Source organism: Natator depressus, chromosome 9, assembly GCF_965152275.1.
Source record: "Natator depressus isolate rNatDep1 chromosome 9, rNatDep2.hap1, whole genome shotgun sequence".
Classification (NCBI taxonomy): Eukaryota; Metazoa; Chordata; order Testudines; family Cheloniidae; genus Natator; species Natator depressus.
In genome coordinates, this window is record NC_134242.1 from 56,204,425 (window position 1) to 56,219,539 (window position 15,115).

At 45.1% G+C, this 15,115-nt stretch overlaps 2 protein-coding genes across 4 annotated transcripts in view; one reads left to right on the forward strand and one right to left on the reverse strand.

Moving 5' to 3' along the window:
• Positions 1 to 15,115, forward strand: part of LOC141994153 (SLAIN motif-containing protein-like) — a 112,248-nt gene that overhangs the window by 82,098 nt on the left and 15,035 nt on the right. The gene's annotated exons all lie outside the window — the stretch shown is intronic.
• VAMP7 (vesicle associated membrane protein 7) overlaps positions 1 to 15,115 on the reverse strand; it is a 60,452-nt gene that overhangs the window by 3,026 nt on the left and 42,311 nt on the right. For 2 of the 3 annotated variants that reach the window (XM_074964279.1, XM_074964278.1), the window contains exons 4-7: positions 14,268 to 14,405; positions 4,823 to 4,913; positions 3,109 to 3,176; positions 557 to 649 (exon numbers count right to left, since the gene is read on the reverse strand). In XM_074964279.1, coding sequence (XP_074820380.1) covers positions 557 to 649; positions 3,109 to 3,176; positions 4,823 to 4,913; positions 14,268 to 14,405 — 390 coding nt within the window. The remainder of the gene's footprint in view (positions 1 to 556; positions 650 to 3,108; positions 3,177 to 4,822; positions 4,914 to 14,267; positions 14,406 to 15,115) is intronic. The other variant, XM_074964280.1, reaches the window with a different exon arrangement.

Genomic DNA, 15,115 nt, shown 5'->3' on the forward strand with positions numbered 1-15,115 from the left:
TCATATTTGGGATGGAACAAGTCAAAATGAAACTTTTTTTGTGGGAAGGGATTGAGAGAATTCCATTTTGAGAGAACCAAAATGGAATGTCTGGCTTCCTGCCTGAAGGAAGCCTTTCCCTCCCCAGGAGCTGGCCTCCTAACTCCTGGGCCCTGGAACTAGCAGGCAGAAAATGTAATTGACAAGAGTTTTCCAGGTGGGCAGCCAGCCAGGGAACCATCACTTCAATTTTCTTGATGGAAAAACAGAATTTTTTGGCAAAATGAATTTTCTGCAGAAGATATTTTTGGGAAAAGGGCATTTTTTGTTGGGAAATCATTGATGAAAAATTCCCAAACAGCTCTAGCGTAAAAAGGGTAGTGAAATGTTGGTTCCTAGCCTTGGGAAGAGAACCTTATAGTGATGGTGGTAAATGGGTTCCTTCTTGGAGACACTGGTTATTTGGGGGCTACTGTGAAGAGACATGGATGACATTTTCTAACATCCAGGCCTCACTTTAGAAAGGAGCATGTGCGTTACACGCTTAGACAACAGAGGATGAAGGCCAGTAACTTACAATCGATACTACTGTGATGATGATGGTAAGCTTGAGGTTCTTCATACACATGGCTCTGGCCAGGTTCCTGCTGGTAGTTTTGAATGTGACAGACTATGAGAGAAAGACAACCCCCACTTAGTCCATGAGCCCAGGTGAGCAGCCCTAGTCCTCCAGTTGGATTTCATCAAAATCCCTCCTGATCCAATACCTAATCTCCAACAGCCTGCCAAGGGGAGCAGTAGGGGCAAAAAACCTAACTGGCTTCAAGACTGAACTTGGTAAGTTTATGGGGAGGATGGTATGATGAGACTGCCTACAATGGCACGTAGCCAGTCTGCAACTGCTAGCAGCAACTATCTCCAATGGCTAGCGATGGGACGATTAGATGGGGAGGGCTCTGAGTTACTACAGAGAATTCTTTTGCAGGTATCTGACTGGTGCATCCTGATCACACGCAGGGGTCAGGAGGGAATTTTGCCCCAGGTCAGATTGGTGGAGACCGTGGGGATTTTTCACCTTCCTCTGCAGCATGGGTCACTTGCAGGTTTAAAGTAGTGTAAACAGTGAATTCTCTGTAACATGAAGTCTTTAAACCATGATTTGAAGACTTCAGTAACTGAGCCAGAGGTTTGGGGTCTATTACAGGAGTGAGTGGGTGAGGTTCTGTGGCCTGCAATGTGCAGGTCAGACTACCTGATCATGATGGCCCTTTAGGCCTTAAAGTCTATGAGTCTGTGTGCGCGTGTAAGAGGTGCATTCCCTGTGCCCAACCCACACCTCTCCATCAGCATTTACAATAAACCTGGATACTTCCCACTGCCGAAGAGCAGGTCATTTCATCCAGTGGAGGTTGTATGGGGCCTCTGTCTCCTTGAGATGTAAGTCACTTATTTGCTTTGCCCCTTCACTTCCCCTAGGAAGGGGAGCCCCTTCCCACTCCTGCCTCTGTACCTGCAATGCTTTAGCACTGATCGTCTCAGTGGGCGACAGGATTGGGGCCCCAAGTTTCTGCACTAGTTTTCTTCCACAGAAGTAGTAGTTAAAGAGGCAACATCAAAGCTTGTGTGGGGCTGAAAATTAGCCTTGTACATGGGCACCCCTCTGCTCAGCCCTCCAGCTTTTCTATGCACTGCCTGTTCACATGTCCTGTGTTGCACATACAGCCAGGCTAATCTACCCTGTTCCATTTGCAGGCCTACTATCCAGTAGTAGAGAGGGCATTGTGCAGTTTTACCATTGTAAACAAACATATTAGGAGGAGAGGTTTCAAACTGAGAAACTTTCGATACCAACTCCCTTTTGGGCCGAGCTGACTGGAGACCTTTGAGAACCTGAAGCTTAGCTCCAATGTTTATGCTATTCTGACCTTGTGGTAAGTCTTCACTTTATTCTTTTTTCCCATCCTGCCTCTCTGTCATCCGGAACCTCACCACTCTCCAAATCATAGGGTTTCATCCCAGGATGGCAGCCTGCTGTCTTTTAAGATCAGATGATTTCTTGCACAAAAAACCCTAAACATCCCCGTGCAAAGAGCTCTCTGAATGGAAAAAGAGCTGGCGAATGCTGGACATTCAACACAGGATCATGCAACAGCTTCCAATCCAATCCAGCTATAGGAAACTCAGCAACACCCTCTGTTGGGAGCAAGGTGAATTTTCTGAATCTCCTTGCATGATTTCCCCTTCTCCCTTCTTTTCTTAAATGCAGAAGGGCATTTCTTGACATTTCTGAGAGGTGAAGAACAACTTCTAGGGGACCCGTTCAGAGCTATGTGGGTGTTAGCAGCACTAACTTGTTTCTTTTCAATAGCCAAAGCACTATTATAGGCCAGAAGGCTTCCACATAATTAGCCTGAAGTCAATTGATCTGAGAGTTTTCATAATTAAGGTTTCTATAATGAAGAGCATAGATGTCATGGAACCAAAATATGAAGAAAACCCAGACTGTAGGTTTCCTCTTACATACTGGAAAGCAGGAAGGAAGGGCATGTGGGCATCTGGGGCTTGTGTGCACAGGCAGGAAGAAAGGGGAAGAGTGCAACTTATACAGGAAGGTTCCTTATCAGAGAAGGAGCACCTAACTGAACTAGCACCAGGGAGGTAGGAATCAGGTATTACTCCAATGGGAACAGAGTTTAGACAAGTCTACATGCCTGGTATCCAGTTTCCACCCACTCATCTCATGCACTGCTATGCCTTGGAGGCAAATAACAGAAGACACAGTGCAGTAAGGAATGAGGGCACAATTAGCTATGCCACAAGCAGAATACAGCCTTGTTGTTGGAAACCAAGTTGCCTAGGTAAGGCCTAGAGGGGGATTGAAAGAAAGTCATGTGTCTTGTATACACGACATGCCAGTCACAATAGAAACACAAGGGCTTAGAGTCTAGAAGCCCCAATATTTGCACGATGTACAGCTCTAGGGCCTGGTCTTTGCTCCACCTGCACCCATTGCACACTGGATAATATCAGCTTTTCCTCATAACTAATATGGTACCAGCATGTCTGGTTACTGCATACAGTACACACCACCTCCGCCCCCCGCTTCCCCTTATGCCTCTCTGTACTTACTGAATCCACTAGATTCTCAGTTTTGTCTATCAGCAGCTCCAACTTCTCTCCTCTTTGAGCCACCAGGTCTTAGGGAGGAAGAACAAATCAGTAGTCAGAATCCAGGTGCAAAAGCACCTTCCTTATCCAAGTCTCTTGCTACTTCAAGGCCAGGAAACATCTCTAATACAACTAGGATTGGCAGAATTCAATTATTTTTATAATTTCAACAAATCCATTTATTTTAAAGCTTTTTTTCTATTTTTATCAATTTAAATTTTCACAGCTCCAGGACATCACATAATTGTCTGAACCGCCCCTCCTGCCCCTGTGACAGTAGACGTTAAGTTATAAAGCTTCTTAATTCTCAACACAAATTGTCAACGTATGTCAGGATGTACAAAATAAATATCCTTAAATCAAACTAAGTTCTCAAGCAGCATTTTTCTTATTTTATCTAAGTTTTGAGTAATGTCGATGGGAATATTTTTTCCTTGGTATGTGTACAGTGAAATAGACATTTACCAATAAAAAGCTCACATTTAATGCTAGACATTTAAGCGTTGTGCACACCCCCTCTAAGCTACTTGGAGTACAGTATTTGAGGTGGAGGGAGGAGAAAGGTCAAAATTTCCATGTCCCAAGCAATCCCAAATCACTTTCTGAGCCAGATCCTAGAGTTTCATCAATTTATACCAGCTGAGGATGTGGCCCTGTATCATAAGCGAGGAAGCAAGTTTTTCTTGAACTCCATTGCTAAACATTGTCAGGCACTGTTTAAGAACGAAGCCCTCAAAAGGAAACAGTCATTGGATTAGTCATTTAACAAGCTACTCAAGGCATTGAAGGAAGCATTAATACAGTACCTCTAGCTTCATCTCGCTTGTATAACTCTATACACCTGCTATATAGTTTGGATCAGAAGTAAATATTTTAGTGTAAAAGAGCCCTACATCAGAAACTGGTGAGTTGCTATTTAATCAACCTGGCTATGACAAGGAGCCACATGGATTTTAGGGCCTGTCTGCATGGTGGGGTAATGTGTTCCAGAGGAGTGTGATTTCTAAAGCACACTAACATGCTGCACATTAACTGGCCTGTGTCGACCCTGCTTGTGCGCACTAAAGGTTCCCTACTGTGCTTTAATGTAATGCATTTCAAACACTAGATCAAAGCACACCAGCAAGGTCTACACAGACCAAGTAATGCATTTTAAAAAACACAACCCTGTAGAGCACACTACCCCACTGTGTAGACAACCCTTAGTTTGGATAAACCATTGCCTTCTCCAAGAATAGAAGGAGTTCCAAATCTTTCCAGCTTTAAGACTCTTCAAATCCATCAGCAAAGGAGTGATAAAAGTGCTTTGATCCTGCACTCAGGCCCACATGGTTTTCAATGCAGAATGGAGATTGAGCATTTGGAATTTGGAGCACATCCACCACTGGTCTGCAACACCGCTCCTCAATCCCAATCTGCCACTCACAGTGAAATTTTAGTGCAAACAAATTCCCCTGCAAACTCAGGGCACTTCTGTATGTGGTGTGGAATACTCGCCAACTGTAGCAGACTCTGTTGTTCAACCAGGTTACTACTTTAGAAGATGGCAGGTAAACCTTAGCTTCCCATAAAGCATCAGCTGCACAATACCATTGGCAATGCCTCCGAAAGGGATGCTCCTCTGGGACCCAGGGTTGTGCGCTGTGTGCAGAGCAGGAAGTGAAGTGATAAATACCTATGTTTCGGACCATGATTCCTTTAAGTTCATCAACCTGGGCTTGTGTCTCCACCATCTGATCAGTGCCCTTGTTCTCCGAGTGGTGTTTCTGTAACAGATGAACTGAGTCAGTGATGGTACAGATCTATTTAGAATGAAAACAATTTCTCCTATCTCAGCTCCTCGTTCTCTCCTAAAGAGCTTGCTGGCAAGCCGGGGGGGGAGGGGGGAGATAATCCAAACCCCTAAAGCACCTTTCAAAGCGTTTTGCAAACAGCTGCACTAACCCCAGAGGGATATTGTCCCAGTTTTACAAAGAGATTCTGAGACATGCAGAGACCAAAGCCATAAGTGCTAACTGCCCCAGTTGCTGGCATGTACTAGTGCCAAGGTTTGTTTGAACACTCTGCATTCATGGCCGTTTCCTAGGAGGTGTGATGTGCAGGAGCTTGCTGCTGTGGGCAATGAGCCACAGGTGAATTGGTGGCCATAACTGGCCTTTCCTCCCCCTTTAGCCCTCTAGTTACCCCATCAAGAATCCCAGCTGCTTTTAAACTGAAGATAGAAACTACACAGCAGCAACCTGTGTGAGGCTCTTCCAAAGCCAATGGACCAGACAACCTAATTTGGGTGGGATTCCAGATGCTATCTAAAGGCACCCAGTTGCCTAGAATGCTGCCACCCATTTACAGGATATAGGGTCAAACTTGCAACTCTTGCTGGCCCTGCACTGCCACCACAACTTCTTTCTGGATTACAGTCACTGCTGCCACCTCCACCCCTCCCCTCCCAGTGATGCTCCACCAAGGAAACATCTCAGGAACTGAACTTATAATTAAGGTATGTGAAATTTAAAGTCTGTCGGCCTGGCTCTGCAACTCTAGTCTTGTTCATGCTGCTCCCTGGGAGCTAGCTACCTTCTCCTCTTACCACGTTAGGCAGCCTAATTGGAACAGACTCTTGAGGACAAGCCCATGGCCTCCACTATGAAAGGAGTGCCCTGAGACCATTAAAGGGCAAGCCATAGGAGAGCTGATCCTTTGGGTGATAGCAGGGGGGCCAGAGCCACCCCGTGAGCTGTGCTTACTGTTCACTACTGACTTCACAGGAATCCCGATGGCTGCCTTTGCATCAGCCCCAGCAAACCGAGCCTTGTCCTGGGCAGATGCTCGATTTTAGCCACTTCTGGCAGACCCCACGCCCAGTGTGTTACGCTCTGGCTGCGCTCACATAGTCAGTCACACCACTGTTAATTTTCATTGACCGGAGGACAGGATGGAAGTGGGGGTGGCAGAGGTTGGTTTTAGGAGGAGGTGAGAAGAGCTGCTTGCTAGCTAAAACCACCACCAAGTTAATGGCTAGCTGAGCCCACTCCTTATCCCCACCCAAATATTACCCATTTGAAGGTCTGTATGCATGAGTCCGGGGTGGTACTGGAGAGGTCAGAAGGTTCAACCCCCCTCCCCAATTAAGGCACATCACACTTTGAAGTCCATAGCCCCTGGCACACATGCAGCCTCCCCCGACAGAGGGAGTTTTTCTGTCACCGTAGGAACACTACCTTCCTAAAGGATCTTAGCTCCACAGAAGCCCTCTTCAACACAGCTACAGGTATAGAGAGGTTAGGTCAACATAGCTATGGTTAGGTCAACATAGCTAACAGGAGCATGGTTTCTTCACAGCCCTGACCAACGTAGCTATACTGATACAACTTTTACATTTAGACCAAGCCACAAGTTACACAAACTTCCCTCTGGGGTAAAAGCAGGAGCCTCCCCCATCTACTTCCAATAATTGGTTGGGTGGGACTTCTCTTAGTGGGATTTAGCCTGGTCTCACAGAAATTTGCTGTCCCTGCTGTGAATTACTGGTCATTACCCAATGGCACTTACACAACATCTTGTAAAACCAAACAGCAAGCCTAGCCCCATATTGCAAGTGAACCAAGGCTGTATTTTTAAGGATGGTCCACAAAGTTAATTAAAATAAGGAAGTGTTGGGGTGGGGGGGGACGGCACGGGAGAAGAGAAAAACCCCCATATGTCCCAGATTTGTCTGCAAACAGAAGGGAAAAAATAAAGGCAAACCCAGATGAAGCATCAGTGAGCACAGAGATCTAGCATGCCTAATAGCAGATATGTTCTGGAGTCTCTGCCATTTATTAGTTTAGATACAAGCACACTCCTGAAGGCAGCAGAGATCTTAGGGCTAGGAGGCTGTTCTGAGGGCCAAAACAGTGTAAGGCATTGCTTCCTTATTGTAGTTCACAAGAGACTTTTACTCATCAGAATTGGACAGATCTCAATCTCCATCACTTCTGACACATGAAGAAGCAAAGCTTCGTAGCACTAGTCACATACATGTAAGTTTTAATAATCTATTTTATTATGTATGGGTTACCTGGTCTTTCTGGGAAACACACTGGAGTTCTTATGCACCATTTCTCTCATGTGCACAACAACGAATATAGTCACAGCAGAGACTGCAACATGGCACTGATGATTAAACACCCTCAGAGTTACTATTTGGCCAATCTGGTAAGTACCACACCTTAAGGATATGTAATGGGGTGTTACGATAACAACCAATTCCTTTAACGAACTTTGCAACATGATCCACTGGCACTCTCTATAGTTAAGGTTAAAAAAGCAAGGTTCCCTTTTCACACACACTTCACTTGTGAGTTTTTGGCTGAAGTTTTCCATTTTCAAAGATAACTTTGAAAATGAGAGAGCTGGGAAAGTTTGAACAATGTTCCTTCATTTACAGGAGTGAAAATACATGCCTAGACACTTAGAAATTCTAATCACTATTTCAATAGGGCTTTTACTGAAAAAGTGAGACTGCTTGGTTTGAAAAGCTTTTGATTTATACCCATTGAAAACCATATCCCAAAACATATACAGTAGAAAACTATCCTTAAGAGTTTAGGACCACACTGAACATGAGAATGGAAGATGAATTACATACATGTGTACCATGAATTATGTACAGACTTTAAAGGAATGGACAAGGTCTGCAACCCTGTAACTCCTCTCCCTACCTGGGATTTATCCCTCTGAGGTTGCTATAAGGCTCTTATGCTTTTATTTTCTAAATTTATTAGAGAAGCCCTTATTTCTTTTAAAAAGGAAAATAATCTGGAGCTATTTAAGTGCCAATGTGGACACAAGAACAAGTGGTGATAAACTGGCCATCAACAAGTTTAGGCTAGAAATTAAGTGAAGGTTTCTAACCATCAGAGGAGTAAAGTTCTGGAACAGCCTCCCAAGGGGAGCAGTGGGAGCAAAAAACCTAACTGGCTTCAAGACTGAACTTGGTAAATTTATGGAGGGGAATGGTATGATGAAATTGCTTACAATGGCATGTGGCCCATCAGCCACTGTTTGTAGTAAAAATCCTCAACTGCTGGAGACACTAGATGGGGAGGGCTTTGAGTTACTGTAGAGAATTCTTTCCCAGTTATCTGCCTGGCAGGTCCTGCCCAAATGCTGAGGGTCTAATGGATCACCGTATTTGGGGTCAGGAAGGAATTTCCCCCTGGGTCAGATTGGCAGAGATCCTGAGGGTTTTCACCTTCCTCTACAGCCTGGGGCAAGGGTCACTTGCAGGTTTAAACTAGTGTAAATGGTGAATTCTCTGTAACTTGGAAGTCTTCAAACCATGATTTGAGGATGTCAGTAACTCAGCCAGAGATTCTGGGTCTATTTCAGGAGGGGTGAGGTTCTGTGGCCTGCAACATGCAGGAGGTCAGACTAGATGATCACCATGATTCCTTCTGACCTTCAAGTCTATAATATTTAAGGTTTCACTTTTTGGTGACAACTGTGCAAGAGTCAAGATAACAACAGCATTTCTGTTTTCTGGTTAACTGTGTAGTCTTTGGGACCAAAAAATTAGTTAGGCTACAGCTCATAGGAACAATACGGCACCCGATATGATGGAGCAGGAATTTTTCCCTAATATTTTGGACGACTACTGTGTGTGTCTCAGTTTCCCCTGCATGCTGCATGGTTAACTAGGTGGGGGGGATCCAGGTATGACTGATGTCTGGCTGTCTGCGTCCTGGCCCCAAGCCACGAAGAGTCCCAGAAGACAACTACCCAGACACTGGGTATGAAGCAACTAACAACCATGGATGACCCACCCCTGAAAGCCAGCCAGGTTTGACCAGCTGGAGAACAAAGGGCTAGGAGGAGGGCCAGGTGACAGTGTTTGCCTGGGAACAAGGACAAAGGAGGGGTCAGGTTAAGTGTGGGTTGCAGGAAGCAGGAGAAGCTTCTGGACTGTATTAAGAAGGGATCAGAGAGCAGCTCTGGGCTCTGAACTGACCCAGATGGACCAGGCTGTAACGTTCTGTTCTCTGTGATAACAAAGGACTTTCTACACTGTGTTCCAGACACTTAATAAACTCTTCTGCTTTTACAGTCCTGGCTGAGAGTTACTCCAGGAAACTGTGGGTGCAAGTCTCTGGTGTGTAAATCTCCCTGCGGGGTCCAATCCACATGGACCCGCTGCAGGAAGCTCATGGCATGGAACAGGCGCTGAATGCTCCAGGGTTCAGTCCCAGGAGGTGGTGAAGCCAAGGGGCTTACCCCAGTGAGAGTGTGACCCTAAGGGGGCTGAAGGGGTCTGCCCAGGGACTGTTCCAGAGCTGTACGAGAGCTGGATCAGTGACACCCTATTGCCATCTCAGTTATTTTGCACTTCCCCACTGATTTTAGCCATGCAGCTTTAGATATACGCATCCAGCAACTCTCAGATCCTGGGAAATGTGTCTAAGTCAGGTCTCTAATCTCACTTCTCCTTGGAACTGCATTTGCATTTCAGGCTGCAGCAGCCACATTTCATACTTTTGCCCATCTGCTTCCCAGTACAGCTTTGATTAGAGGACTCACCTTTGAATGAAGTGGAGTCATAGCATCCATTTTTTTTGCCTCAGACTCACCATGTGTCACCCTAAAACCACTCTGGTCACTACACGTGCAGTGAGCTAAGCAGCCTTGCTCTGTAGCCTCTGCTGCCAGACCACATCATCACATCCCTTGGATGTGTTACCAGAGCATGTCAGGGTAGATATGAGCCAGCACACCGCAACTCCCAGCTGTTTTCCTCCAATCAGACAGAATGGCATTTAGAGTCCTTAATACTCCCGAGTATCGACCAGCTCAGGTTAGGGTCCTTCCCCCATCCCATCCATTGTGTGTCAGCTGTGAACAGTTACCCTAAATAGCCAGAACAGCATTTACTTCAGAAACACGGCAAGAAGTTTATGTGGTTTGTAGGGGCCTTCATAAACATACATGCAGACCAGAACTCTCTCTCAGGCAGCCAGCAGAAGGCACCCCCTAGACACTGTCCAAGGTTGCAAAATTAAGAGGTCCCTTGCCAGGCAGATGGGACAGAGCAGGAAAAGCAATGACCTCGGGAACAAGTGCAACTCTCAGGCTTAAGGCAATGGCAACAGGAGCAACAGTGAGGACGGACGTGCCACTCACCCCCGCTAGCCAGCAATTCTCTGAAGAGGATTATAACCAGTTATTCCCAGGGCATAGCACACCACACTAGTGCTAGCTTCAGTAAGCCAGGCTTGGGTAATTTACTCCCTACTGTGTCAGCTCAGAGCACGCTGGATTGCACTGGGAAAGCCAATTGCACCAAGGCACTTGCTCTGCCAGTGCTTTCTGTCTGGACTGGATTAATTTCTGACATGGATGGCACAGATGATTAACTTTGCTCACAGCGAGTACAGTACCAGTGGTGGGACGAGTGCCTTTGCACCACTGGTATCGGTGGTTGTGATAAATAAAGTGGGGGGGACACCCAGCCAGCCAGTTAGCTGTAAAATCCCTCTTGGTAGCTGTTCTTTACTTGCTTTACCTGTAAAGGGTTAAAAAGTCCCCCAGATAAGGGAAAAAAAGTGGGCACCTGACCAAAATAGCCAATGGGAAGGCTAGAACTTTTTAAAATGGGAAAAGAAACTATCCCTTTGTGTCTGTTGTTCTCTGGGAGGCAGGGACAGAGCAGTAATGCTGTGTAAGGTTTGAACCAGGTATGAAAAAGTATCTTCCATACCTAGAAGAAATAACTTGGATAGGGAATGTTTAGTTAGACGCTATCAGGTTTATTTCTTATTTTGGCTTGTGGATCTCCTTTGTGCTAACCCCTGATGCTTTTGTTTGCTTGTAACCTTTAAGCTGAACCCCCAAGAAAGCTAGTTTGAGTGCTTAATTTTTGGAATTGCTCTTTTTAAAATCTAGCAAAAGCCTAAGTTCCAGTTGTATTTTTTCCCTTTTTGTTTTTAACAAAATTTACCTTTTTTAAGAACAGGATTGGATTTTTGGTGTCCTAAGAGGTTTGTGCATGTTGTTTGATTAGCTGGTAGCACAACTAATTTCCTTTGTTTTCTTTCTCAGCTCTTCCCTGGGGCGGGGGTGTGTGGTGGGGGGATGGGAAGGGTTTGAGGGTACCCCACGGGGAGGAATTCCCAAGTGTTCCTTCCTGGGTCCAAGGGATTTTTTTTGCATTTGGGTGGTGGCAGAGTTTAGCGAGCCAAGGTCAGAGAAAAGTTGTAATCTTGGGAGTTTAATACAAGTCTGGAGTGGCAAGTATTAAATTTTAACCCTCCTTAGGGAGTAAGACTGGATGTAAAGGAAATCAGAAACATCACTGGCTTATTAGCTACTCACAGCTACTGTAAAATCCCTCAATGTACGCAGCACCCTACATATCGTTATGGGCCAAGCAGCACAGGGAGGTGCGTCCTAGTTATTGTCATACCTTCCTCATTCCCACTACAAGTGTGTTTTTGCCTGCGATGGGAAGAACAAAGTATGTGATCAGCCTACACTTGCAGCATTAGGCCCTAGAAATGGCATTTACCGCAAAATAAAGTTTTAGACAAATGGGGTGAGCAGTCAGCATTTGTATTTTTAAAATACCCTATGCTCACTGCACTTCCCAATTTAGACCTCTTTAGGGAGTCTCGGCACAAATGGTTCCACAGGATTGAAACAGAAAGTTCTCTGCTATGTGCCAGTAAACGTGAGCGCCAACTGTGGTGTTCTCTACGTTCCTCCATCCACCACCTGCAATGCTTACTGATCACATGCATTCATGTGACAGGTCCAGAGGAAGCAGCTCCTGTTCCAAAGCCCACCCCCTATCAGTACCAGATTGAATGATTTTTGGAGAAATCCCGTCTGTTGGCCCTCAGACAAACAGTTTGAAGCCAGCCACTGTGCAAGTTTCCACCACAGACTCCACTCTCCACTCTCCCCTCTCTCCCCCCCACATCACCCTTTGCTATTCAGTCTTCACTCTCTCTGCATCACATTGCCAATGCATGTTAACTCTCCCCCATGGAGCTCTCTGTTCCAGTTCTTGAGCCCTGCCCTTCTGTACCCGCCCTCACTACACACTCTTATGCCAATGCACAAGCATCAAAGGGGAGGGAATTCTATAGGCAGCCATAATACAAAGTGTGCAGGTCTGCAAGAGTCTACACGCACACCTGTACAAGTTGTTTTTGCCCTTCTTTTAATAAAGTGATCTTCAGGATCTCAGACAAATGTGCAGCTGAGCTCCAGAGGACGTCTCCCCTCATTTGGGCAGCTTTTGCAGAGTCTCCACTCAACACCGCAGCTCTCAATGGGGACAGCTATACCTCCCTAATGAGGATCACTAAAGCACTGCTCCTTCACCAGCCTGTAGCTTTGCTGGAGAAGATATAGCAGAGTAACATTCTGTTTCTTCTGCCCCTTTCCATTGCCAGTGCAGAGAGTAATGAGACACTGAGCCATGGAGGGTAACCACCTTGCCAGTCCTGTTTGTTTTGCAGTATGCAGGATTAGGAGTTGCTCTTTTTTCAAGCCACCTACTCTTTTGGGGGTCCAACAGGGCAGACCAAAACTTGATCTAAACCTCTCCTTTACATTCCAAGAGGCTTAGGACACTACATTCTGAGCATCTTAGCACCGACAAGTCCAGTGGAATGAGGCAGGAGCATTTCACCAGCACCATTTCTATGGTACCAGTGTTCTAGCTGTACAGGTCTTGCAGGCTGCTTTCAACCACTTCCTACATCTACTTTGGCTTGCTACTAATTTCCAAAAGCTTACAAGTGAAGTTCTACCCAGAGATTCTCAGGTTTATCTTCCCTGTTACTTCAGTACCCTTGTAGATGGCTTGAAATCTATGGGTGAAGAACACAAGTACTAAGTATTACAGGAGGCAGAGGGACATGGAAAAATAAAAATTGAGGTGAAAGCTAAGATTACATAGCTAAGATTACAGAGTTTATGTACCAGCTCTGACTTTGTACAGTCTTGGGCAAGTCACTTCTCTTGTGTGCCTCAATCCTCAGCTGGGAAATGGGAACAGCAACTGCAAGGTTAATCGCAAAGTTTGTTATCAGGGCCCTGTGTACACTGCAGCAAGCTAGACTTAAATTCTGTGGTGCTCTGGTGTGGCAAACTGACTGGAAATTCTGTAACAGCTTCATTTAATTATACAGGTGGATTTTATTGAATTCAATAGGAAAGTGAATACTACAAGCAATACTATAACCCCATGATATTTTATATTTCCTTTTGTGCTTCTCTACATTTCCAGTATGCTAATTATCTGCATAATCAACATCATTATGAAGGAAGCTGGGTGAGAGGCAGGGTGAAAGCTTTCCACGCTCAGGAGGCAGTTTAGGATCGTTGGATAAGCATATTAGCAGAATTTTATTGTGGATCACTTGAGCAGAAACAGAGCGTTGCTATTAAGCTGTCATTAGGAGTCAAAATTTAACTGAAATCAATGGAGCAGTTAATCGCTCAAAGTTATTGTTTCCATGTTACCTGAGACTACGGGCAGTCTCTTTATATTCAGTTCATATTTTTAACATCCCCTTGAAAGGTTTTCAATATGGAAGTTGAGACTGGAGCAAGATCTGTGACAAAGGGTGGATTCTACAAGAAATTCTCCAATCTCAGAACAGCAGACTACATCAGGCTGTGCTTATGACTATCAAGTGCTTAGATGTGCCCAGCTCTAGAAAGGCTACATACTCCTGAGGTGTCAAAATACAAAATAGTCCTGCTGAAGAGAAGCGTATCAATGTTCAAGTAGGAGTTCCCAACACAGCTCTGCACAAGCTATTACAAAGTATGCATGCATTTTTCTCTCCAAACACCACTTTCCTCCCTACTTAGGGGAACTCTTTCCAAGGATGGGAGTGGAGTCTGACTAGGGACTTGGAAGATTGTCTGTGAAATTTTAGTTTGCACTGACTTTGCTAGTGCTTTTAACGTAGCCTGTTGTAAAAATAAGCAAATATCTAGATGAGTTGATTACATGGAAGATCTCTGCATACCCCTGGTTGAAAACCACTGATTTAAAGCCAACAACAGGAGTGTTTACAAGGGAGAGACGAGACTGGTTAGACAGCCCCTTCTGACTATATGTATCTTACCAGCTGTGCAGCCAAGATACTGGAGAATTCGCTGTTCATGGCATATGGAAGTGCTGTCTGTGCTCTTGAACCATACGTAGTCTGAAATCTCTTTTTGATTTCATTCAGGAAACTGAAGGCTCTGGAACGTTCAAAGTTCTAAAAGTAAAAAAAAAAAATATTCACAGCAGGCAGAAAACTGCAAGTCACCCAACACTGTTCTAGTTAGGGAACTGTGGGATAGGTGGCCTACAGAAAAACTTACAAGATATGTAACCATTTAGAGACCCTCCAACTTTTATCAAACATGAACCACCGCGCTGCGCATAACCCTGCAAAAGCCTTGCTACCTCTTCCTCTTAATCTCTTTGTTAAGGGCAGTCACTTTTTTAATATCAGTCTGTTTCTTGCTGAATACCCACTGGAATCAGGCATACAAAGCTCAAAAGCAAGCCTGTGCTTCATTTACCTTTTAAGGGGAAACAAAGACAAAAGACTTCACAGCCTCCATTTGTACCTTCTTCCACAGTTGAGGGTAAAGCTTAAGTGTACTGTACTAATGACTAAGGATGCCTTAGAGATGACTGCAGAGCGAAAGTCACCTGATCCTTGTAGGTTTATTGTACTGGTCTTGCTGAGAAAGCTGGGTGAATCTTACCAACTTTCCCCCTCCCCTCCCCCACAGGTTTTCACTTGCAAGTAGAAAGCAGCAGGGGAAGTTGGTGTGGTGGGAAGGAGACACTGTCACCCCCCATACACACACCAGCTGGATATTGAGGTAGACTGAACTCAAATATTTGAACTTTGACTTTAAATAGAGGGGCCCATGTTCTGAGTTACACCAGTGTAAATATGCAGGAATGCCACTA